At 33.2% G+C, this 25,424-nt stretch overlaps 2 protein-coding genes and 1 long non-coding RNA gene across 3 annotated transcripts; 1 reads left to right on the top strand and 2 right to left on the bottom strand.

The window, feature by feature from the left end:
• Positions 1 to 3,699: 3,699 nt before the first annotated feature.
• LOC136823506 (CHRNA7-FAM7A fusion protein-like) lies at positions 3,700 to 5,239 on the top strand. Its single transcript, XM_067079694.1, has 2 exons — positions 3,700 to 3,868; positions 5,013 to 5,239. Exons 1-2 carry the CDS (start codon positions 3,700 to 3,702, stop codon positions 5,237 to 5,239), a joined length of 396 nt encoding a protein of 131 aa, XP_066935795.1.
• A 3,215-nt stretch (positions 5,240 to 8,454) lies between these two features.
• Positions 8,455 to 11,688, bottom strand: LOC136823505 (uncharacterized). Its single transcript, XM_067079693.1, has 6 exons — positions 11,588 to 11,688; positions 11,158 to 11,282; positions 10,929 to 11,015; positions 10,586 to 10,683; positions 8,867 to 9,025; positions 8,455 to 8,645 (listed from the first exon to the last, which is right to left on the bottom strand). Exons 1-6 carry the CDS (start codon positions 11,686 to 11,688, stop codon positions 8,559 to 8,561), a joined length of 657 nt encoding a protein of 218 aa, XP_066935794.1. The 3' UTR covers positions 8,455 to 8,558.
• Positions 9,346 to 10,097, bottom strand: LOC136823485 (uncharacterized). Its single transcript, XR_010849042.1, has 3 exons — positions 10,033 to 10,097; positions 9,811 to 9,885; positions 9,346 to 9,530 (listed from the first exon to the last, which is right to left on the bottom strand). It is a non-coding gene; the product is annotated as an uncharacterized lncRNA (long non-coding RNA).
• Positions 11,689 to 25,424: the final 13,736 nt, after the last annotated feature.

The raw sequence follows: 25,424 nt of genomic DNA, 5'->3' as shown, positions 1-25,424 counted from the left end.
ATGATATAATAAAAGCCAAATTCGCTCTGTAAAAGTAATAACTTAAAGGTACTCGTTTCAGTGAGAAGAACTGGCCGCCACAACCACAACCATCAACCACCGCCATTTGGGGTCACTAATCTGGTGACACGCCCAACAGAATCACAAATCATGCTTAGCAAAATGGAAGCGTTGCTGAAACACATTCGACAAGTGGAATATCAGAACAACATACGCAATCAATGGAGAACGGTGGCAAAAACATTGGATTATTGTTTGTTCATCTTTTTCTTCATCACATACCTAACCACATTTATCACGTGCTCACTGAAGTCGCCAGGCTATGTTTGGTGATGTAGACAAGAGATATCATCTACCCCTATGCTGTCCATATCTTAGCAGATTTTTGCCACGGATAGTCATGTGTTATACATTTGAAGCAAATGTGTATTCTTTCCGATGGAAAATAAATACCATGCTTTAGCTCACTTTAAAATTTCGTGTACTATAAACGACACAATTAGTTTTTAGCAAGTGTTTTGCTTCCCCGTTTCTGACATCAGGCCGTCGTGAAGAATACTTAAAATATATTGTAAAGTAAAGTATGTATTAATCGAAAAAAAAAGAAAACAAAAAGACTTTTATTCTAAACCAACAAATTATTTCTTTTTAACGGTTACTTTGCTTGGTGACTGTTTTTAAGAATTACACTGGAGTCTCCAAGGGCGGCGTTCTTGTTTGAAGAAAGACAAACAAACGATAATTCGAGTTGTGTTGTTTTGAAATTAGCCTTTAATTCTCAAAGTACAAAATGTACGTCAAAATAGAAATGCGGTCATAGATCGATGCCATGGGAAACTGAAAATGGAGAAGGAAAAAAACACTCACGTTGCCGTTGATTACTAGTTCAGCATTCCATCTTGTTAACAAGGCTTATCTTATCTAATCGCACGATGGGTTATTTTTTCTTATTTGGCACGCCCTCAAAGAGAGCAATTAATCGTTAATTGCATCCTGTAGAGAGCAATTAATCGTTAATCACACTCTCCAATGCCGCGCCAATGTTTACAAAATTGATTTTAATGTTTTTCTTACTTTTTTTTGCATCGAACGTTTTAATTGCATTCGAAATTTATTTTGTGAGAAAGAAAATCAATAAACAACAATAAAAGAACGACATAAAGAGAAGAGAAAAATATAAAACTCTCAGTGTAATTTCTGTAATTTACTTTCCTAACTGGGAAAAAGTAGTGAAAGCCATTGTGCGATTAGCTCATAATCACATAAAAACTCGTACAATTCGAAAATTGCACTCGTGATTTTTTTGTTTCGAATTTTCCTCGTCCTTTCGGACTCGGAAAATTAATAACAAAAAAATCACTCGTGCAATTATATTCGAATTGCACTCGTTATCATGTGATTACATATACTAATGCGATTAAAACTAATTAACGCGGCAACTTGTTGAGTCCAAAACTAGATCAGTGAAAATCTAACTATTCTCATATTCAGTCCAACTGACTTTTTATATTACGAGTATCTTGAAGCAAAATTATAGAACTTTTATAAAAGGTTATGATGAACTGTCGAATAATAGATTGGCGGAGATGTGAAGGTGTGTCACCTTGCCATACTATTAATTGGGCGTCTAGGGTGCTTTACAAACCTATAATTTGGACATGCATACTGTGATTATAGTTCCGTTTGCTATCATTTATAAGAATAGTGCACAGATAAAGTTCTTACAAAATAACTAACTACGACAAGGGTAAGATAAGTCTTGGCAAATTTCATAACTTCTCTATTTAATTAGATGCAAAGAGAGAATGGAAAGAAGGAAAGCTATATCTTATCAAAACCTCTGTCAAAAGCCATCGCATACAGTGACAGAGAAGCAGTGAGGCGCTGTGAAGCTGATATCACACCTAGGCTAAATGTTTTGTAAACCTATGACACAGTTATATACCCATCATCCATTTTGCCTAAGTACCCCCCCCCCCAAGAGTATACCTGCCTGTCACAAAATCATTTTTTGATTATCTTAATTGAATAAAATACTCCGTATTGGTTGGGTTGAGGTTTTCTAAATTAATAATCCTCCCGAGATTGTATTAGGTTCTTTTTATAGAGGGACAATTTTGTGCCCAAATAACACAGGCCTATAGCCTGATCTTATTTAGACAGAAGACCCGTCCTGTATTTTTATAATCTGATGAGAAACTAATATATACAGAATGGGTTCGATATGTGAGGCAGATTTCTGCCTTGAAAATATTACAGTAGGAAATTTGAATTTAGTGCTGTCCTCACTTAATAAAACAACTTTCGGAGCTGAGGAATTTCTAAGGAAGTGGGACCAGTGAAAAAATAACGAAACTTGATTGCCTGTGCTTTGAACTGTCAGTAGGATCTGGGAAATTCAAACTCGTATAGCCCAAACCATGCTTTTCATTTCGCCGTCAGTTTATTACAAAAAATCAAAGAATGGACCTGCAGGCTAGATTATCTTTGACCTATATTAGCTTCAAGAGGATCATTATGTAAATAAACCAAAAGAATGATTCCAAACGTAAGTGGTAAGCTTCATGGGATTAAAGCTATTTTATCAAATCTTCCATAGATTTGTCTGTGGCATCAGATAACGAAAAGAGGTTGTTTGACAACATCTTTGGTGATTATGATCCTGGTGTGCGTCCAGTCATGGATGATAATGATACCATCAATGTGGATCTCACAATGAACCTCCATGCTATTGTGGATGTGGTAAGCTCAATGACGAGGAATTGCCTACACTTGAACCACTAACAGTATTCGTTCAATAAGTCCCTATATCTCGCCTACTTTCACATCTTTTGATATACAATCATGTACAAAAGGTTTGTAGACTTCTGCAATTATTTGCAAAATACTTCAATATCGATCAAAAACAAGTTCCTAAGAGGTTCTGGGTGCTTTCCAAACCCATCCAAAGCTGTTCAAAGTCTATCAAAGTCACCCACTGCAGTCTACCCACTGCAGTCTAACCACAAGGGCTTGATTAACTGACTTACACCAGTATCAAAACGCTGATTTTTTGCTTGTGGTTCCCTCAAAAGCAATTCAAAACCATTGCAACGACTTCAAAAGTGTTTTTCTTAACTTCCCTCCCCTTTCAAACACATTGAAGAGTCATTTTGCACTATTTCTCATATTTTTTTTACTGAAATTTCATTTGTCTACAACCTTTTGTCCATGATTGTAAAACAATGTTCATTCTATGTTCAAAAAGTCGTTTCCATAAATAATTCTGGATGAAAATTCAAAAGTTTTTAACATTATGCTTATGCTCTATGAAACAATCGAATTTTAGAAGAATCATCGTATGGAAGAATTCACGAGCTTAACCTGGAAGTCGATGAACAGTTGTGTTTATCCCCTTTTTTTCAGCAAACGAAAAGTCAAACCTTAATCATGAGTGTCTTCATACAACAGGTAAAGAATTCTAAACAACATGGACTCTGTAGTGGACGACTTGACTTTTTCCCTGCTCTTCTTGAGTGAGTTAGGGCAAGCTCCTAGATCTTTAGTAAAAAGGATTTGGGCCAGTAATCTATTGCAGCCGGTGATCAGCACCTTTTTAGAAATATGTGTTCATATATATGAACGAGCAATCTCTTTTTCTCCATTACAGCTAAGGAGTACGAGGCAAATTCTGAATGGAAATTGATTTCCACTTACAACATGCGCCATGACATCGAATATCCATGCTGTAAGGATGAATTTTACCCTGACATCACCTTCCATATCGTCATTGCAAGAAGATCTTTGTTTTATTTGTGCAATTTGATTTTCCCCATGACCGTCATTGGAATGTTGACCATGCTCTCCTTTCTGTTACCTGCAGAATCGGGTAAGTGTAATAAATTGATTTTTTTTTAATTTTTAACTTTTTAACTTTTTAACTTCACTCATTGCATTGTTCTTTGTTATTACAGATTTTGTCTCCTTATGTAAATAAGTTCTGCGATTAAAATATACCTAGGTAGTGGAGGGCACAACTTCTGCATGGGATTTTTTAACTTTACTTTTATCACTTTCTTTTAAATACTGAACATTGAACGAAAACGCATCGACTCATTCATGACCGAGCTGAAGGATGGAACCCCATCCTTATCCAAATCAACCAAATGTTCTACCTTTTTAGTAAATGTAGTTTTTATTGAAAACGAGGCTATTGCCCTATTAAAAACATTTTACACCATGTATAAGTTTCAAAGCTAGCGTCTTAATGAATTTGACGTCCCTGCCAGGACTTATCACTAATTTGTTAGGATGTACACGTTTATTCTTCATAAGAACATCAAAAGTTTTTGAAGCCTTTCGATTTCTAAACTTTTTGAGTTTTAAGCCTAAAAACGTTCTTAACATGTCCTTACTTTCACCATTTTTGAGCATTTTTATCCATTTTCTTAAGAAATCGGTTGTTTTTGTGTCCGCAAAGCCTTAAAATGTTCTTATCTTGCTTTTAATGTCTTGGGCATTGAAGCCTTGTGTCTTAAATAGTTTTAACTCGTGTTTTAACTCGAGATATTAACCCTTAAAAACAGTGTTTTTCAGCCAGAAACATCTGTTTTGTCCAGTTTTTGCGCTTTTGGAAGCTCGATATCTCGAGTTAGGTACTGAAATCACCTATACTTGCAATGATTCTTAATTTTTTGAGAGTTTTTAAAAAATATGCAGCAGGTCTCTATTTTCTCAAGCTAAAATTCTAATTTTTGACCCTATAATTTTTGCATGAGACTGTCCGAAAAACACACCAAAGTGTCAGAAAAAAATTGGCACCCAAGTTTTGAGCCTTAAATGTTTCTTGCATGTTTCTAAAAATTTTGAAACAATCAGCCTATTTTTCATTCAGAGAAAACATTTGTTTTGATTGGAAGGTTCTTAAAAAAACCGAATTAAAAATGTTATTTTCTCATTCTCAGCATCAGCATGTTTCTTAGTTTTTAGGCATTCTGAGCCTCATGTTTTATAAAAGTGTGTTTTTTCCGTAGGTGAACGAATTTCATTAGCTATCACGTTGCTATTGGCAATGACAGTTTTCATGTTGGTCGTCGCAGATATCATTCCGGCCACCAGTGACGTCATTCCTTTGGTTGGGATTTTCTTCAGTGCTTCGATGATTGAGATGGTGATCATGATCGTTGTGTTGTGTTATATTATGCGATTGTATCATAAAGGTCCCAATGATCCTCCAATGCCTCTTTGGATGAAAAAGTAAGTCAATCAAAATTAAGTTTTTCCCAAACAGGGAAAAATACCAGAAAAACATTAAACATCGAACATTGTAAATAAATAGCATTGGAATGTTACGTAGTTAAAAGTGAATTTTGCTGCCGACGGCGTTTTACCGGTAACGTAATCATTCTTTTTTCCCACAGAATATATTTTCTTTTGGAAAATACACCTCTGTCTCAATTTGGGTGAAAGTAATAAAGCCTGTTAAATACGAAGCGCAAAGGCCAATAATCTGGACGGAAAAGCCTGTTTTACTAGGTGTATTTACTTACATCGGGAAAATAATAAATTGTAGTTTTCAAAGTTCTTTTTTAATTTTAAAGCATACTTCTCACTGGAACCAATCTTTATATATACACAAATAGAATCTTGTAATTTTTCCTATCACGTAGGTATATTTATGAGAAGAATTTTTGTTAAGAATTTTTAAATATACATTTTATCAAAATTGGATCATGGTGGAAGCTAGGTCTGCCGGATGTGGGCGTGTATTTCGCCCAAATATTGAAATTCGGCTATAATCAAATCGAAAACTGCAGATAAAAGCCAAAAATTAAAAAGAGCCTTGTCGGGCCATTTTTCCGAAATCTAGCCTTTTCAAGAACGAATTTTTTTTATATAGTTTGCAAACTTTAAGAATATATCGATTTAAGTCATGATTGTAATTTTAAATTTCAGTTTTTATAGAAAAATGTTTTCATATTATTTTAATAGACCTCTTTGGAAATAAGCCCTGCATCATCAAATTATTTGAAAAAGCTTTTAATCGGGAAATATTTCTAAATTTAAATGTAGCATATAGATCTTATCATAGGCTTCTCTAAATTTTAACTTGTTGATAAATAACCCGCAAAGTAAGTACGGGATACACCTTGTCCGCTTTATTCCACTAAAACCGTCCCAGTCCTTTTTTCGCACATATAGACAATAGAAAAATGCATCAAAAAAGGATTGGGACGGTTTTAGTGGGATAAAGCGGACAAAGAAATGCCCGCGCGATTACGGTCGAAAAGGTGTATTTGGCCATAGGAGACTGGGGAGACTTCAACCTCCCCACTTTCGAGAAAATGAGTTTTTTTCCTCTAATTCCTAACAAATTTGATCTCATATTGAGCCTTCAGCCTACCTACTTAAACTGTTGTTCCACCGGGCCTATGTGACTGACCAAAGAGGTTCATTTTTGCAAGAATTTGAGTTTGGACTTTTTATGCAATTTTCCACTGACTGGGATTTTCAATAGCACTATCACTACAAAAACGGTTTTTCATTATTTTCTATTTAAAAATAATTAATTTAATTAAATTCACTTAAATTGTAATTAAAAATGGTAATTAATTGGGCACACCACTTATTAAATGCTAATTATTTTGAAAAAAAGGTAATTAAATGAAAAGTTTTTTGACCAACTTAAAAATTTGGCTTTGAAAATAATTAGCGGAACACAAAAGTTTGAAATTTAATTGGAAAATAATTAAAATAATTAAAATGTGATTATCTTTCCGTACTTTAGTTAACGCAATCAAAATGACGAGGGGAATGTTAATTATTTTGGGAATATACTATGCAATTATTTGGTAATTATATACTTAAGTATTTTTTTGATGTTTGGAACTCTTTATAGTAATTATTTTAAAATGCATTATTATTTTATCATTATTTTATTATTATTATATGTTTATGTGATTATTTTCAAAATGAATCATTATTTGGTAATTATTTGGTAATTATATAGTTTGTGAAAAAATTTTTGAAAAATTCTGTGGAAATCTCTGTGTAATTATTTTCGAAATGCATCATTATTTGGTAATTATTTGGTAATTATATAGTTTGTGAAAATTTTTTTGAAAAATTCTGTGGAAATCTATGTGTAATTATTTTCGAAATGCATCATTATTTGGTAATTATTTGGTAATTATATAGTTTGTGAAAAATTTTTTGAAAAATTCTGTGGAAATCTCTGTGTAATTATTTTCGAAATGCATCATTATTTGGTAATTATATAGTTTGTGAAAATTCTTTTGAAAAATTCTGTGGAAATCTCTGTCTAATTATTTTCGAATTGCATCATTATTTGGTAATTATTTGGTAATTATATACTTTGACGATAACTACTTTTGAAAAATTTTGTGGAATTTTTTCTGTGTAATTATTTTCGAAATGCAATATTTTGGTAATTATATAATTTGGTAATTATTTTGTAATTATGTATGATTTGGGCTATTTTTTTGAAAAATTATATATGGACCTGTTAGTGTAATTATTTTCAAAATGCATCATTATTTTAATTATGTAGTTTGTGTATAGTTTTTCTCGTGGAATTCTCTGTGAATTTATTATTTGGTAATTATTTGATGATTCTCAACTTCTCAGTCACATTTTTTTAAAGCAACTTCAATTTTCGGGTCAGGTCTGGAGTTACTAAGGATTTTTCGAAATGGCTAGAGTTTCCGAATAAGTAAGTTCACCAGTTCCCGATCGGGAAATGACCTCAGACCACTCTGGAAATGCCTGTGGGTGAAAAGTAAAAAAGCTTGTCACTCTTGTAGAGGGAAAATAAATAATATTCACGAGGTAGTTAAGAAATCCACCGGGTCATCGTTTCTTGATTCTATTTTCCCCATTCCCAATTCATGATATTTATGACGTAATGTTTTGAACGGAAACACCCCGGTTTTTGCCAGTAGTGGCAAATTTGAACAACTTTTTTCTCGTTAAAAATTTGCCACTCACTACTGGCAAAAACGAGAGAAAAACAAATTTTCCGCCCATAAACTTGATCCACCCATCCGCCCATTCAAAAAACCTTTTCCAGACTTTTTTTGACTTTCTGTGCAAAGGTGTACGATAACTTTTCGAGAAAAGTGATGAAATTTCGAAATTCCCAATCTAGAAACTGTTTCCTTTCTACAAAAGCTTAACTTCAACTTTGACCCGGCCCCTAAGAAAAAACCGACTCTGGGTAAAATTATCCAATTATGAAAAAACCAACCTTCAATCTTCTGGACTGCCTGCTGGACCCCAAAAAAAAGCCCCTTCAAAGGGGACGCTAAAAGGAGAGGTCTCAAATCCCAAGACAGACTACGGCTATTAATACATTAAAGGAAGAAATTTTGGCGGATGATGGGTCTCAAGAAATAGTTAAAAATCGAGCAAATTTTTTTCTTTTATGTTTTATGTATATAGATTAAATAGGTTCAATTATCTTTGACATATGGTTGTAATATATTCTGAGGGCGTAAGAAAATAATATTGAACAATGTTATAATTTTTGAATTGGCGAGAAATAAAAAATATGATAAATATCAATCTTTGCCAGTCATATCTTCGTCTTCTTCGTATATTGTCTGTAACTGTCCGATATTTTTGAAATAAAAAATCCAATCGTATACCTATTGGTAAAGTGGTATGAATATAAAAGCGTTTTATCAACATTTGAGATTAAGCATTTTTCATAATTCGAATGAAATAAATCATCACAGATGCTTTGTTAGCTACTTTGGTTGGGTATTTCTTTTACTTCCTCCCAAATTAACCAGTTGGGAATAGAAAAAAATCGAATAACTGTTAAGGGGAATAATTGTCTGTGAGTTAAATAGGCTGCATAACTTACTCTGTGGGTTCTCATAACACACGCCTCAGGATTCGATCTGCTCATTACACGTCTTGTAATATACGAGTTATACCTTTCAAAGGCATACATCCACTTTGTGTGAATGGGTCCATTGTGTAAATCTTCGACGATGTGCACCAGCAGATGAAAAGATATCACCTTTTAATAAAAAGAATGAAAATGAAAATAAAAAAAATTAATCCACAGTACTTCTTAACATAGCTCTAATCTAAATCCTAGATTTATTCTTGTGAAATTCAATTTGATCACATTGGAGTATGGATAGATACATTTGATTTGGATACATTCAAACCGTGGGATACCACCAACGAATAAGTAAACAAGATGGGAGAGGGTACGTGCCGCTGTCAGTTCTTGAATCCTTAAAAATCGACGACGAGAGACTGAACCGTCTAAAACCCTTATCTCAAACAATTTTAAAAGCAATACAAATGTACTAAAATACCATTAAAGCCAGTGGAAAATCTCTTTCAAGATAGGCCATGGCTTCGTAAAATCTTAGTTTCAGCTTAGGCAATTCATTGAGGTCAATCTTTTCACTCATAATTTCCACAAGACTTCCGAAAAATCTTTGCAGCGTTAACGATTGCGTTTCTGGTAGTAGACCAAACAAAGCGTCTTGGATAATTCCTTCCTTCACAAGCTGAAAATATAAAAAAACATTCCTCATTTTTGAAAAGTCGAGTCCCACGTAGGGTCCATTTTTCGAACTTCAGCGGAGCATCCCCGTCGGTCGGCAAGGGTAGTACTCTTTTTCAAAATATTAAAAAAAAACTAGCCGGGATACTCGGGACTATACTTTTATCGGGTTAGTTGAGAGCGAACCGAAAGAGACGATTCACAGAAAGACGGAGATACAGACTACAGCTATTACATTGAAAAGAAATTCTGCTAAAGTAAGGACCCTCAAAAAAATTTCTTACCGTGTACCAGTCATGCGATTTCAAAAGTGGGCTTTCTTTCTTGAATATAGAATTCACCCGTAATTTCTTTGCTCTCTGAAAAAAGGAGGTAAAACGTTTCTTAGGGAAAAGGTTTACATACAGATAAAAGAGAGAATTTCGATTCTAATTGGGTAATCTGGCCCCTTTACTTCGTCCCTACATTGTCATTGTCATGGCCTCGCGGAAAAGAAATGAACTTACTGCCAGAAGGGAAACTTTTTCATCGGCAATTTTGATTTCTTCAGAGGTAAGTTGAAAGCGTTCTTCTCCGGTTAAATCTACAAGATGAGTTTGAATTATGTTTTACTATGTACTGTATACAGAAGTGCGTATTTCACAGGTCTTTTGGTATCTTTGATTAAAGAAACGGTCTACGACAGAAGATCTAAGAGATCGCGGGTAGATAAAAATGCAAAAACATAACTTACTTTTATGCAGATTGTCATCCTTCAAGAACTTTTCGATGTCTCCTTTTCTCTGCCCTAGAAAGCTTACAATTTTCTTAACGATGTTGGTAAGAGTGTGCATCGGATCCGGCGTGATCTGTTTGACAAAATCGAACCCCTAATAGTGTGGAAACAATTTGTATAAGAATATTTATTATAACAGTTGAAAAGTAGAAAAATTACTACTCCCACTTTGAACAGTAGAAGTAAGGTAAAATAATTATAATCAAATCGATGTTATTTTCTCTTACTGGCATTTGATTAAATGGAGTTGGCCCATGATATCCGGTCCTTTTGGTAAGCTTTACCCTCTCTTTATCATTTCCTTCATTGTACTCGTCTTCGAATTTCTTGTAGTCCATTGTAGAGTAGCATTTCGGACATTCTTCGCATTTATAACGGAATACTAAAATTAAAAGGGGGTTATACGGTCGACAACGCGAGGGATTAAGTATTTACATACACGCCCGTTTTTGCTCTGATTGTTAATTCTTTTCGTGTTTAGCGAGTTTTTGTTTTAAAAAAGTTAAATTTTTTGAATTCGCGAAAGTTTTATTATATTTTCAGCCAAAATCTCAATTCACGAAACTAGCTACCCAAGGAAAATTTACCTACAGTATAAAAAGTGAAAAAAATGAATGGATTATTAACCTGCGTCATTTCTTAATGGATGGTCAGCTGGCAAGTAATTCCGATACCCAATGTATACCATCTTTCTCGAGTTTTTCAGGTATAAACCTTGAAAAGAATAAAACAACTAACAACTAGCAAGTGCAAAAAGAGCGACTTCAGACTTTCATTTAATAAAAAATGCCTTTTTAATAGTTTCTACGAAACTATTGAAACGATGAAAACAACAAAATGATCATAATATATTAACCTCTGATGTCGCACCATGCGCAACCAGAATAAGCGCCCGATCCAGATAAGTGAAATAATTTGTTGATGCCAGGGTAATCGAGTACATATTTTACTATCGATACTTCTAAATGGAACCAATCACCTCTGAAAAGCAGTGAAATGCAAATCTTGGTCTCTGGCTGTAACTGGAACCTTAGCTCAGCGGGAATTCAGCATATTTTGACCCCCTCCCCACTGGGCTGACTCCCGATGGCGGTCCTAGACCTCATTCCGATGCAAAGGATTCGACCTTTTTTAGCTGAACTAAGAGGCCAAAGCACTAAATTCGGCCGAAATAAGCGTTTAAAAGACATTTTAGATTACATTCCGTAAAAGACGGGGGTCCTCCAGAGCCGCAAAGAACGCAGCTAATTGACATAATCTGATTTCATGAAAAAAAAATACCTTACCTGTATGCATCGTAGGTTAAGGCATCTTGACAGTCCTCAATATCATTGATCAATATCTGTGAATATATATTGATATTCGGCGTTTCTTTCCCGTCATCCATGCAGGAATTATGCCACCGAGTAAGAGATTACTACGATCAAACCGGACAGCCCTCGGAAGGTTTTCGATAGCCAAAATAACTGGCCACATTGAATAATTGCATCTGATGCTGTACGGGTTTACACCATCCGTATTCAAAATCAGGTTGACTTTTCTCGGGTTTTCTGTGTTCGGTACCCATCTTTTTGTTTCGTGAACATCGTGAATAACATTTTGCAATCTAGTAAGACAAATCTATGTTCTTATGTTCTTAGATTTTTTATATTCATTGACATTTCGTCAACCCTCTTCTCAGCTGAAAAATTACGAATCCCTAGACTATGCAAAAAGTCTGTTGATATTTTACGCTCTCTAATTCAATTTTCAAGTGGGATTCAAATTTCATCGAATGCGGGAGCGTACAAAACTCACCAAATTTCAAAAAGCAGTGAAATCTGAAGAAGGAGAAGAAGAAAAAAAGCCTGTTTTAACAAATATTTCCCATAAAAGGAAATATTTAAAAATTAATAAAAAAACGTACTTTACTTCTGCGTGACTTTGTAGAAGTTTGGAAGTTTCATAATTTGCAAAAAGTCTTCTAATGCGATCCTTCATTGACATGTAGAAAAAAACTCGTCTTGCTGAATTATTGGACGAATACCGACTTTGACCACAGGCAGGACACGACTTTAAAGATATGTATTGGCGTTCGAACGCAACGCAGTCATTTACGCAAAGTTCAATCCGCCTTAGTGGTATCATGTAAGGACCGACAAGGGCAAAGGCCTTGTGGAGTGTATCAGGATAGGTATTTCCCTTCGGATAGGTTTTTGCTTTAAGCTTTAACTGTTTTTGAAGTGCGTTTTTACTCAGCGACGGGGTAGATGCAAACCACATAAGTTCATTTGCTAATACGTCCATCAGCGTGAAATCAGCGCCCGGATAAACTGGTTGTTTGAGCACGGAATCTTCTACAGGTAAAAAGATACATGACGGCTCTATAAAAAGAATTATTTAGTATTGAGAATTACACCCCAGAAAATTTCTCTCGACATTCTTTCATCACTCTGTGCAGGGACGTGTCTGTGTCCGTCTGGGACATGCTACAAAACCTTTAACCCCAAGAAAAAGATTCGCCGCCGTGGAATTTTTCGAGATTGCCTTTTGCCGAAAGCTTAAGATTTTTTTATCCGCCCCGCTTATTCCAGACCTCCGTTTATTAAGTACCCGAGGAAAAAAGAATACGAACCGTCATACGTGAGAAATCCATCTTTGTAAGTTTCTTCTAACCAATCCTCATATTCACAGTCGAGGTTAAGCATCTCGAATATATGATGGAGATCGTCAGATACTGGAACATCTTCGTCTGACAAGCTTTGGTCACTTATCTCAGATGGCAACGAATCATCTGAAGAAAGTTCATCATCATCCCTCAAATCAGGTGAATTGAGTAGAGTTTCGTCAATATCCATATTTTCTGAGAAGAACAGATTTTTTAAAAATGAGAAAAATTGAGGGTATATAATTCACACAAACAGCAGAAATTCCTTTTGAAATTTGGAAATCCGTAAAAATTTAGTCCCCGCAGAAAAAAACTGTTCCCTTTAAGTGGTAAATGACCTTTTGCCCTGCTAGACTGTGAAATTTTTCTAAGTCTGAAGTCCAAACAAACCTTGCTCATCATCAGGAATTGTAAATTTTTCGTCATGCAAAAAGAACCAATTGTATTGACGTGTAGCATGCCTCGAAAACAAAAAGCAAATTTTCAGCCATTTTCAGTTTTGCCTCTGTTTGATGTGAAATACACAATCATATTATTATTTTTAGGTGCAGATAAACCAAAACCAAAGCCACCGAAAAGAAAAGCTCAACAGAAGGTTGAAAATTTGGATGGAGGTGAGTCCACCCACCGACCCACTTTTTGTCAAAAAAATCTGACATTTTCAGTCGGACTGATTATGTCGGACTTTTTACTGCTTTTTATTTATGGATTTTCTTGAAACCGGCATCCGAAAATCAACCGAACCATTTGTTCCTCCAGCACTTTTTAACTTTATCTTTTAAAGTTTGCGCTAAAAAGAACTAAACATTAAAACGATGAAGATCCAAAAACTAGTGGGGAGCTCAAAAAACATGACTTTTAGCCAACCACGTTTTTCACTTTTCACTTTATGACCTGGCTTGTATAAAAGGCGAAAAACTCATATGATTATTTTACTCGGTTAGGGTTAGGGTTAGGGTAGGGTAGATTTGAGTAAAAAAATTCGGATTTCTGATTGAAAAGAACTTTCCCAGACTCAAAATTCTCAAATTTCCGACAAATTTTATTATTCCCTGACTCGAAATTAAAAATCTCAAATTTCCGATAATTTTTGTTAACGACCGACCGACTCACTTTATAGTAGGGTGTGGCGTCAAAACCCAAAGTCAAAAAATTCAAGATGTAGTATTTTTTTGTGAAAATTTAACCTATTCCAAGACATTTTGCACAATTTTTAAGGTCAGAAGTCCAAAATTGGTTGTTTCCCCCTGGGGGTACCGATTCGCACTATCGTCAAAAATAGTGAAAAATGGCTATTTTTGGCCTCTTTAAGCCTTAAATTAGGTTGAAAACATCTCTAATCACCTCGAAAGCATTTCTTAGGTTAAATTCCTTTGAGACAAAACAAAAAAAGTTGAATGGAAGTGATAATTAGCTCGAAAAATGTAAAAATAGGCTATTTTTGGCCGATTTTGGGGGGAAAAACGCAAAAAAATGCTATTTCCAATTTAAATAACTTTTTAAATAATTTTGCTACAGATCTGAAAATTTCAGGAGTGAAAGTATACCAAAAATACTCTGAGAAAATGTTAATTTGAAAATCTAGAAATATTCTGAAAATCCATAATGGCGGCATAAAAATTGAAAAAAAGCAAAATTCCAGATTTCAGCGTAGAAATAGGGTAGATCGTCAACTCCCATTTTTAGCATGATGTCAAAAAATTCAAAGTGTAGTATTTTTTTGTGAAAATTTAATCTATTGTAAGACATTTTGCGCAATTTCTAACCTCCTAGGTCAAAAATCCAGCATTCCCCGGGGGGTCTTCGATTTGCACTAAAGCGAAAATTGAAAAATGAGTAAAAATGGCATTTTTTGCCCATTTTAAGACTATGAAAGCCCAGTAAAGGGTCAAAATGGTTTGTAAATGGTGTCTTGCACTAATATTCAACATAAAAAGACAAAATAACCCCAGCGAGATCGCTCAATGTTTCAATTTCAAGCTAAAAAGGCTGATTTTCTCGGTTCTGGGTAGCAAAATGCATGAAAGCAGCATTTTTGAGGACCCACAACTTTTAAACTTTTTAAGGTATACACTTGAAATTTTCAGCAATGAAACACTTCAGAGAAAGCTCCAGGAAAAATTAATTTTGAGTTTTCAAAAATTTCCTATAAATCCATAATGGCGCCCTAGAAATTGAGTTTTCATGCTAAATGCCAATATTTCAAGCTAAAACTTGGTTTTTTCAGGCTAAAATCTCAAAAATGATTTCAAATGGTGTTCTGAAATCTTTGGATCTTGGAAGTATTCTGAAAATACTCTGGGAGAATCAAAATGGTTTGGGTCAGAAATTTTCCTAAGTCTGCCATTATTGTATTGCATTTCCCACTAAAACGCGATATTTAGAGTTAAAGTCCAATTTTCACAGGCTAAAATCTCAAAAATGGTTTCAAATGGTGTCCTGAAGTTTTTTGGTGTTGAAAGTATTCTGAAAATACTCGGGGAGAATCAAAATGGTTTGGGTCAGAAATTTGCCAAAGTCCGCCATTATGGTATTGCATTTCCAACTAAAACGCGATATTTAGAGTTAAAGTCTAATTTTCTCAGGCTAAAATCTCAAAAATGGTTTCAAATAGGGTCCTGAAATATTTTGGTGCTGAAAGTATTCTGGATATACTCTGGGAGAACCAAAATGGTTTTGGTCAGAAATTTGCCAAAGTCTGCCATTATGGAATTGTATTTCATTCTAAAACACAATGTTTTGAGTAAGCTTGAGTGTTCTTCCTAAAGAAATAAAATTCATAATGGCAGACTTTGGCATATATATGACCATTGTGAACCAATGTGATTTTCCTTGAGTGTTCCCAGAATACTTTCAACACCAAAAGATTTCAGGACCCTATTTGAAACCTTTTTTGAGATTTTAGCCTGAGAAAATTAGACTTTAACTCTAAATATCACGTTTTAGTATGAAATGCAATACCATTATTGGCAGACTTAGCCAAGTTTCAAACCCAAACCATTTTGGTTCTCCCAGAGTATATCCAGAATACTTTCAACACCAAAAAGTTTCAGGACCCTATTTGAAACCATTTTTGAGATTTTAGCCTGAGAAGATCAGACTTTAACTCTAAATATCGCGTTTTAGTGGGAAATGCAATACCATAATGGCGGACTTTGGCAAATTTCTAACCCGAACCATTTTGATTCTCCCCGAGTATTTTCAGAATACTTTCAACACCAAAAAATTTCAGGACACCATTTGAAACCATTTTTGAGATTTTAGCCTGAGAAAACTAGACTTAACTCTAAATATCGCGTTTTAAGTGGAAATGCAATTCCATAATGGCGGACTTTGGCAAATTTCTAACCCAAACCATTTTGATTCTCCCAGAGTTTTTCCAGAATACTTTCAACACCCAAAGATTTCAGAACACCATTTGAAACCATTTTTGAGATTTTAGCCCAAGAAAACCAAGTTTTAGCTTGAAATATTGGTATTTAGCATGAAAACTCAATTTCTAGGGCGCCATTATGGATTTATAGGAAATATTTGAAAACTCAAGTTTGATTTTTTCTGGAGCTTTCTCTGAAGTGTTTCATTGCTGAAAATTTCAAGTGTTTACCTTAAAAAGTTTAAAAGTTGTGGGTCCTCAAAAATGCTGCTTTCATGCATTTGCTACCCAGAATCCGAGAAAATCAGCCTTTTTAGCTTGAAATTGAAACATTGAGCGATCTCGCTGGGGTTATTTTGTCTTTTTATGTTGAATATTAGTGCAAGACACCATTTACAAACCATTTTGACCCTTTACTGGGCTTTCATAGTCTTAAAATGGGCAAAAAATGCCATTTTTCACTATTTTTGACAATAGTGCGAATCGGTACCCCCAGGGGGAAACAACCAATTTTGGACTTCTGACCTTAAAAATTGTGCAAAATGTCTTGGAATAGGTTAAATTTTCACAAAAAAATACTACATCTTGAATTTTTTGACTTCACCTAAAAAATGGCTGTTGATGCCACACCCTATTTATAGAGCTGAAAATGACGCAAACACAAGTTATTTGTGATTGCAGCCTAGGGGTTTTTAACAATTTCAATTAAAATTTCCATTTCGTGAAACAAATTTTTTTGAAAAAAACTTTGAAAACTGCTTACTTTTCTTGTCAGCTGCGAAGTCAAAATGGTATTATGGGCCAGCGCCAGAGAAAAACATATTCCAAGAAAACCCAATTGTAGAGGGTCCACGGGTGAGAAGGACAAAACAGCTGGAAGATTGATCAGACGTAAGTTTTTTTTCTTTTTTGTTTTCTTCACTGTTTGCTGATTATTCATTGTTGTCAGTTGTTTGCTCATCTTCTCTTGATTAACAATCATTTTTCTTTGAGTTTCAAATTTGTATGTAGCAAGACCTTTCAATTGATTGCTTTAATTTATTGTTCCTTAGAATGACGATACCATAGCGTCCACAGGGCTGTATGGCGATGGTGTTTTGAACGACTCGGTCTCGGTTCTGAGATGGAATTCTGGAGATTTTCGAACGACATGTAAATAACGCTGACTCAAATTCAAATAGTATATAAGATTTTTTAATTTGATAAAATATTTTTCTTATTCATAGTAAAGATGACAATTTTAAACAAGAATTATTCCAAACGTTAAAGGTTAAAGGTCGTACTTAGTAACTAAAAATATACCTTTGATTTAGGTCTGTAAAATAGTGGTGGAACTTTCAGTTTTTTTTGTTGAAATATCAGCTGTTGGAAATATAGCCTAGATGCTTGACGACTCAATGGAGATTTAAAAGAGATCAAGAATGAACTTTTTTGTATATTGTAGCTACAGGCCCTAAAATGTTAGCTTTGATATATATATATTAGTGGTTGTATGTCTGCTGTTTTTTACTTTTTAGAAGTCCTCCCTATTTGTAAGCAAGATATCACTTTTCCTGTTCTTGTCTCTTTATTTCGGCAACCACTGCTTGTCGCTTCATGTTGCTTCTGGGACCTACCTCTCGAAATGGTTGGAAATTTAGCAGGCCTACTCCCTCTTTCATCTTTAGCTTCTTGGACGGCGCCTACAATATCCGTATGGTTAAGATACGATATTTCTTGACAAGTTGCTTCCTCCACCTTCCATTTTCTCCCAGTCTTCACCAGAGGGGGGTCCTCTTTTATTCCACCGTTGTTCGAAAATCTTAGCATTATGACATACTAATGATATATTATTATTTTCAATTGTCATTGTTTCTTTATTATTTTCAAGCTAGCTAGTAATTTATTTTTGAATTGATTTGTGATTATTAAATGATCATATGAATAATTAATTTCTAAATAATTCAATATTCTGTATATATTACTGTCAATTGGGGTTACTTTCATAAGTGAGGGGTAACTTTCATCACCTGCTGTCCACAACATTTTCTGGTCCTCAATTAAAAAAGTGTGTTTTGAATTGAAAGAGGGTTGTTGCAATAGACAGACTGTACCTTTAAAATTATAAAGGCTGGTGCGTCCAGTCAAAACACAGAGTTGATCTGTAGCATCTCGCTTCACCTTTGTCTCAATATAAATTAAAACAAACTATTGCCAAACAAATCACTGACCAGAGCAGTCAGTTGTTTGGAAGGGATGAAAGTTACACCCTGCTTATGAAAAAGTATAAAAAAAAGTAAGTTATGAAAGTAACCCCGATTGACGGTAACCTTTTGCTTATTTTCAAATTATTTTGTAATTATTTTCCTCAAATTTTAATTAATTCAAAATTATTTTCAAATTTTATTTAATTATTCAGTCCATTGAGAATAATAAACTTAGAATTATTTCTTAATTAAATTAGCATGATTTCCAAATTATTTTGTGATTATTTTCAAATTTTATTAATTATTCAGTCAATTGAAAATAATAAATATATAATTATTTAATAATTACATCAACATGATTTCCAAATTATTTTGTGATTATTTCCCCTCCACATTACAAATGATGATCTAGAATGAAAATAATGAAAAGATAATTAATGAAAGACTAATTATATTTGGACAGTTAAAGTAACCATTTTTTATAAGCGCATTAAATTTTTCATTATCTTGGACGTATAAATCCCTTTCAAATTAATCACTTTTTAAGATAAAATAATTTGAAAATAATTATCAATTAATTATATCGGGATGGTCAAAATATTCAATCTATGCATTATTTTTTTTCTACAAGTGGTTCAAAATAATTGATATTTTAATTATTTTTGATGTACAAATCCTTCTCAAATTAATCACTTTTTAAGATAAAATAATTTGAAAATAATTATCAATTAATTATATGGGGAGGGTCAAAATATTCAATCTATGCATTATTTTTTGTCTACAAGTGGTTCAAAATAATTGATCTTTTAATTATTTTTGATGTACAATTCCTTCTCAAATTAATTGCTTTCTAAAATTATTTTTATTTCAATTGTAATTATTGTCAAATTATTTTGGAGTGTGTTTCGAAAATTGATTATTTTAACATTAATTTGTAGTTAAATGGTAATTATTTTGTATTTTTTTGGGCAACTTCGAGCAGGTTAAGTGTCTGAATATAATTACCTTTACATTAAATTCAACATACTAAACTGAAAAATGTACTAATTATTTTTAAATAGAAAATAATGAAAAACCGTTTTTGTAGTGTATATATATGAGCATGAGTCTGCTAATGTCACCCATTTTCGGTTTTGTCAACTTTTCAACTTTAAGGCTCCAGTGAAAAATCTAGGTGCATGCAATAATGATACCAGCTGATGTTTTTTATCAGTCTTGATACTGGCAAGCTTAAACAGTCATTTTTTCACTTTACAAAGTACACAATTTTTTTCAGGACAGCTTTTTACATCAAAATGTGAACGGAAAATGAGGTTTTTAGCAAATTGTCTAAGTTCATTATTTAATAATCTAGGCCAATCATGTCTGACCATACTTAATTTTTCTTTTTATTACAGCCAAGGGATATGAAAAACAAAATCTACAAAAAGATTTTTCAAAATGAAGTTTTTCCCAGAATAAATGCAAAAAGTTGCGGACATAACTTTTTCCGTTCACAAAGTTATGTCCGCACACAATTGATTGCTAGAGAAGTGAAAGTGTTAATATCTATAGTTATTTGATTTTTAACCCTTCCCATCCATTAGAGAACCAAACCAAGTAACACTAAAATACCAGTTGTCCTTCATTGAAAAATATTCCATTTTGAAGTGAACAGGGTATGATTTCCGTTCACAATTTTGAGTTATGTCCGCACATTATTTTATCTTTAAATTTTCAAAGGAGTTATTCTTACTCAGCTGAATCATTTTTCTATATCAAGGGTCATATTTGGGGTCATTTTATACAAATTTGAAGTCCCAAAGGCTATTTGTTGGGAGACGGTGAAACAAAATAGTTTCTCCAAAAATTAGTTATGTCCGCAACAAAAAGTTATGTCCGCAACAAATCATGAAGTTTTCTCAGCCCCCAAACACCATTTTTAGGTTTCTTTGACAAATTATTGCATTTGAGGTCATTATAAGTTGGTTAAAACCAGAAAAAAGTCTGATAATTTTCCATTGGCAAGATTTCAGTTTTTTCACCTCATATCATATGTATTTCATGTTGCGGACATAACTATTTCATCTAAAATGTTGCTGATAAAGTGTATTTGCAAGCTGGCATGATGTTTTATTATGTGGAAGTAATGCTTAGGCTATTAGAAATAGAAAACAAATACTCTGATGCCAAGTTGAGGTCCAAAATTAAAATTTTAACAGAAAAATAACCTTTTTGTTTCTTTGAAAATGATAGTTCTGAGCTTGCGAGCTTGAATAAAGGATAAATCATGCATTAATTTGCATATTAAATTCATTGTGTAGTGTTCACACAACATAATCTACTACACATTCACTTACAGACTGGTTAGAATTGCTCCAATTGTTCAAAACAGAGTCATATTCTGTAGCAAATTGTATGTTGCGGACATAACTATTTAAAGTATTTTATCAGATTTTTGACCCCCTTAAGCAGTTATGCTAACACTTTGACAACACTAAAGAGTTACATTTGTAAAAACCATGCATTTCCTTGTTTTTTTAAATTTTTTTGTGTCCTCTAGAGGGTCGTTCTTCTATTAGAAACATGAGAAAGTTCTAATATCATTGATAAGTCTTCTTTTGTTCTTTTCAAAGAAAAACATGTAATAACTGAAATCAAACCAAACCAAATCTTTTGGTTTTATATTGATTTAGTCTCTATAATATTCCTTAAATTTTGGCAATAGAAAAAGACACTCCAAAATCTTTAATTAATGATGTATAATGTTCTAGGGTTCTACCCTAAGAAGAAAAAGTTATGTCCGCAACACAGCATTATTATACATTTAACCCTTTCTATTGAAAAAGTTTAGTGACTCTCAAGGAAAAATCATATTTAATGATTATGAAAATGTACAACAGTTGATGTCAAGCTCAAATCTTAACTTTTAAGATTAGATTTTAACAAGAAATTATATATGATTGGATTCTCTTTTACAAATAAATCTTCAATTTTCAGGAAATCATAGTTACAAAGACCTTTCAAGACAACAAATTTCAATGATTAAGTTTTGGTTCAAGTACAGCAAAGTATTAAAAGCCAAATAATAACTCAATTTAATGTTTATTGCTGATTTTAAATCAAATTTAACAAAAAGTTATGTCCGCAACCAACAAGGTTTCATTTTCTAATTTTTATTGGCTAACTGAAATATAGCAAACTTTTGGTTTTTTGGAAGCCTTGTGATGAGTCCTTCAAATCTAGAATGAAATTACCTGACCATAGCCAGTTTTCTTTTCATGAAGTCAAACTTTATGGGAATATTTTTTAGTATTTTAGATTTTATTTTGAAAAAAAGGTCAGAATTTGAAAAATATGCCATACTGGAGGGGAAAAATTGCTTTTCAATGCAGCTTAATATATTAGCCATGAACTGAAATCTAAGACAAGTATTAGATAATGCATATTTTATCTCAAATTAAGTGTAAACTAACAAAGAGTTTTTTGCCAAATTTGTCTGATTATAACTACTCTAGGTTAAATTTATGGACCAAGCCAGTTTGATTAAGCCCTGATACTTATGTTTTCTGAAAATTGAAGTCATTAATAAAAAAATTATCCAGGAACAAAAGTGAAATTCAAAACTTTATTTTTTCCAAATTTTTTCACCTATTTGGGTGACATTACCAGACTCATGCTCATATACATTTTAAAACATGTAGCACATGAAGATGAAGTCAAATTATTATTAACAATAAATTCAGCTGATAAGCTTTGGGATATTGCTTAAGACATCGATATGACGAGTATCACAAGAATGGCAATCAAGGGGGTCTATCACGCATTTAAAAAAGGTATTGCTGACAGTCAGCACGAATAAAACTCTACTATTTGATTTCACAGGTTGCATTTCAAATAAAGCCCAAACTCACTGAATCAAAATTCAACCTGCAATCTACACGCTTTTTATTTCATAAGAATACACTTTATAAGAATTTCCATGATGGAAATGGCTAAAAAATTCAAAGTAAGAATAAGAATATCACCATCATGGAATTTTGCTACTCAAGCTAAGAATGCCATTTTTTGAGCATTTTCAATTATAAATTGTCAATTACACCCAAGTAAGGCTCCCTCTTTCACAAAATGTCATTTTATGCTTGTGACGTATGTACTAAATGTTAAATCTACTCTGATTAGGATCCTAACCCAAGAATACTGTAAGAATATTTTAGGATGATTTTCCCCAAAAAGTTAAGAATATCCATGATGAAATGGATTTTCACCATTCTTATAAAAAAAGCGTGTAGTTAGTGAAAAGCACAATAAAAAATCTCGTCTCAAGAAAAGATATAGCATGTTCGACAAAATTTCCCATGAGAGAAATGTATGAATAAGAGCATTAGAAAAAGCAATATCGAAAGCAATATCGCAAATAACTTTCTTGTACAATTCTTTTAAAAGAATGAAATAAATAATATAAGAGTGTAGTGAACAGACGTTATCAACCGCATGGATACAACTAGTTTTGGCTTGAATGTTTTCACACAAAATGGTATTCTAACTTGTTTCATTGGGCAGAGAATACATAGTGTCATTGAAGTGTTGCCTTGGTAACAAACTAAGCAGCGAGGGAAAATAAGTTAATATACATACAGTCATTATTTTGTTCTATTCATTAAAAATTTATCAAGTGATATATCAAAAAAAGAAGAAATAGAAAAAGAAATTATTTTTTTTGAAGTGAAGGAAAAGTTAACTGTCGTCAAATATTGATGAGCGACCCCGACAAACAGGGAACACGAAAAAAAATATCCCTTGGTAATCTATGTTATATTTGTGATGAATAATATATAACAATAACTTATGTAGTGTACAACATTCAAGACAAGGAATAATATTTTACTTCAACATTATCATGATAAGAAATAGTCTAAGGTAATATTTATTATTGTTAACCGGGAGCATATATATTTTCATATATAATTTTCTCCTTGTCAAAAATTTGGGGTGCTCTAAAACGCTCTATGAGGTTTGAAGGACTTGTATTTGGTTAATCTTTCTTAGGGAGTGGTCAGAAAGTATCTAATAGGGTGGGGTGGAGGATATTTCCAAGAGTTCTAACCAAAATTTGCACATTTTCAATTATAAATTGTAAATTGTCAATTACACCCAAGTAAGGCTCCCTCTTTCACAAAATGTCATTTTATGCTTGTGACGTATGTACTAAATGTTAAATCTACTCTGATTAGGATCCTAACCCAAGAATACTGTAAGAATATTTTAGGATGATTTTCCCCAAAAAGTTAAGAATATCCATGATGAAATGGATTTTCACCATTCTTATAAAAAAAGCGTGTAGTTAGTGAAAAGCACAATAAAAAATCTCGTCTCAAGAAAAGATATAGCATGTTCGACAAAATTTCCCATGAGAGAAATGTATGAATAAGAGCATTAGAAAAAGCAATATCGAAAGCAATATCGCAAATAACTTTCTTGTACAATTCTTTTAAAAGAATGAAATAAATAATATAAGAGTGTAGTGAACAGACGTTATCAACCGCATGGATACAGCTAGTTTTGGCTTGAATGTTTTCAACACAAAATGGTATTCTAACTTGTTTCATTGGGCAGAGAATACATAGTGTCATTGAAGTTGTTGCCTTGGTAACAAACTAAGCAGCGAGGGAAAATAAGTTAATATACATACAGTCATTATTTTGTTCTATTCATTAAAAATTTATCAAGTGATATATCAAAAAAAGAAGAAATAGAAAAAGAAATTATTTTTTTTGAAGTGAAGGAAAAGTTAACTGTCGTCAAATATTGATGAGCGACCCCGACAAACAGGGAACACGAAAAAAAATATCCCTTGGTAATCTATGTTATATTTGTGATGAATAATATATAACAATAACTTATGTAGTGTACAACATTCAAGACAAGGAATAATATTTTACTTCAACATTATCATGATAAGAAATAGTCTAAGGTAATATTTATTATTGTTAACCGGGAGCATATATATTTTCATATATAATTTTCTCCTTGTCAAAAATTTGGGGTGCTCTAAAACGCTCTATGAGGTTTGAAGGACTTGTATTTGGTTAATCTTTCTTAGGGAGTGGTCAGAAAGTATCTAATAGGGTGGGGTGGAGGATATTTCCAAGAGTTCTAACCAAAATTTGCACTCTCTTAATATCCTCAGAAAATATATCCCCCTAACCAGTCAAGATATTTTCGGCACCCTCTCTGAGTATAGAGCCCCCGGGGGGGGGGGACTTAGGCAAATGGAGGGTACGTCCCGTTAACCTTTCCAGCGCGCTGTTTTTTATATTTTCACGCTGTCTGCGCGCAACTTTTTTTGAGAAAACGCGGGGTTTGGGAAATTTGCCATAACTCAAGAACTAGAAATCTTTTGGCAAAAAGTAAACTATCCCTGAAAAGCTAATTAAGTTTTGCAGCTTTTAGGTTGGGTACAAGTTCAATTAAAGTATTCTAACTTAAATGGTAGCTTTACATACACCAATGCTTTTTTCCTCATTTTTCGACAGTGTCACTTTTTTGGCATTTTTCACTTTCTATGCAAAAAAAAGTGGGGGAAAGTTAATTATAAAATCTTTCTTTACTATTTTATCAATATATACTTACTCATGAAGCCATATACCAAAAATTAGCATCCAAAAACAATTCTACTGGTCACAAGGGCTTTTCAAACATTGTTCACTTTTCTCCAAAATCAGTGTTTTTCCGTCTGCCATCTTGAATCAGTTGTTTTTATTTGAAAAGTGCTGACTCACACCGTGATCATAACATTACATCATTATATATCAACGGAAAGCTTAGACTCTCTACTTTCTTTTTCTTTATTTTTCAACGATCAGAAAGCAAGCCAATTAAAGATATTGCGCGAGAAAGACATGCCTATCCAGTGCCGTAGGAAGCATTTTCATATT

This window comes from Clytia hemisphaerica, unplaced genomic scaffold (genome assembly GCF_902728285.1).
Source record: "Clytia hemisphaerica strain Z4C2 unplaced genomic scaffold, Clytia hemisphaerica genome assembly, whole genome shotgun sequence".
Taxonomy (NCBI): Eukaryota; Metazoa; Cnidaria; class Hydrozoa; order Leptothecata; family Clytiidae; genus Clytia; species Clytia hemisphaerica.
The sequence above is the reverse complement of the archived record's forward strand: the minus strand, read 5'-3'. Positions and strand labels throughout refer to the sequence as shown.

Excerpts from the sequence above, each read along its gene's own strand:
- LOC136823506 (XM_067079694.1), top strand. The coding sequence starts at position 3,700 with ATGCGCCATGACATCGAATATCCATGCTGTAAGGATGAATTTTACCCT. Across the intron at positions 3,869-5,012 it reads TCTGTTACCTGCAGAATCGG|GTGAACGAATTTCATTAGCT; the intron begins GTAAGTGTAATA and ends TTTTTTCCGTAG.
- LOC136823505 (XM_067079693.1), bottom strand. The coding sequence starts at position 11,688 with ATGGATGACGGGAAAGAAACGCCGAATATCAATATATATTCACAGATA. Across the intron at positions 10,684-10,928 it reads TCCATTAAGAAATGACGCAG|TATTCCGTTATAAATGCGAA; the intron begins GTTAATAATCCA and ends TTTTAATTTTAG. Across the intron at positions 9,026-10,585 it reads AAGGAAATGATAAAGAGAGG|GTGATATCTTTTCATCTGCT; the intron begins GTAAAGCTTACC and ends TTTTATTAAAAG.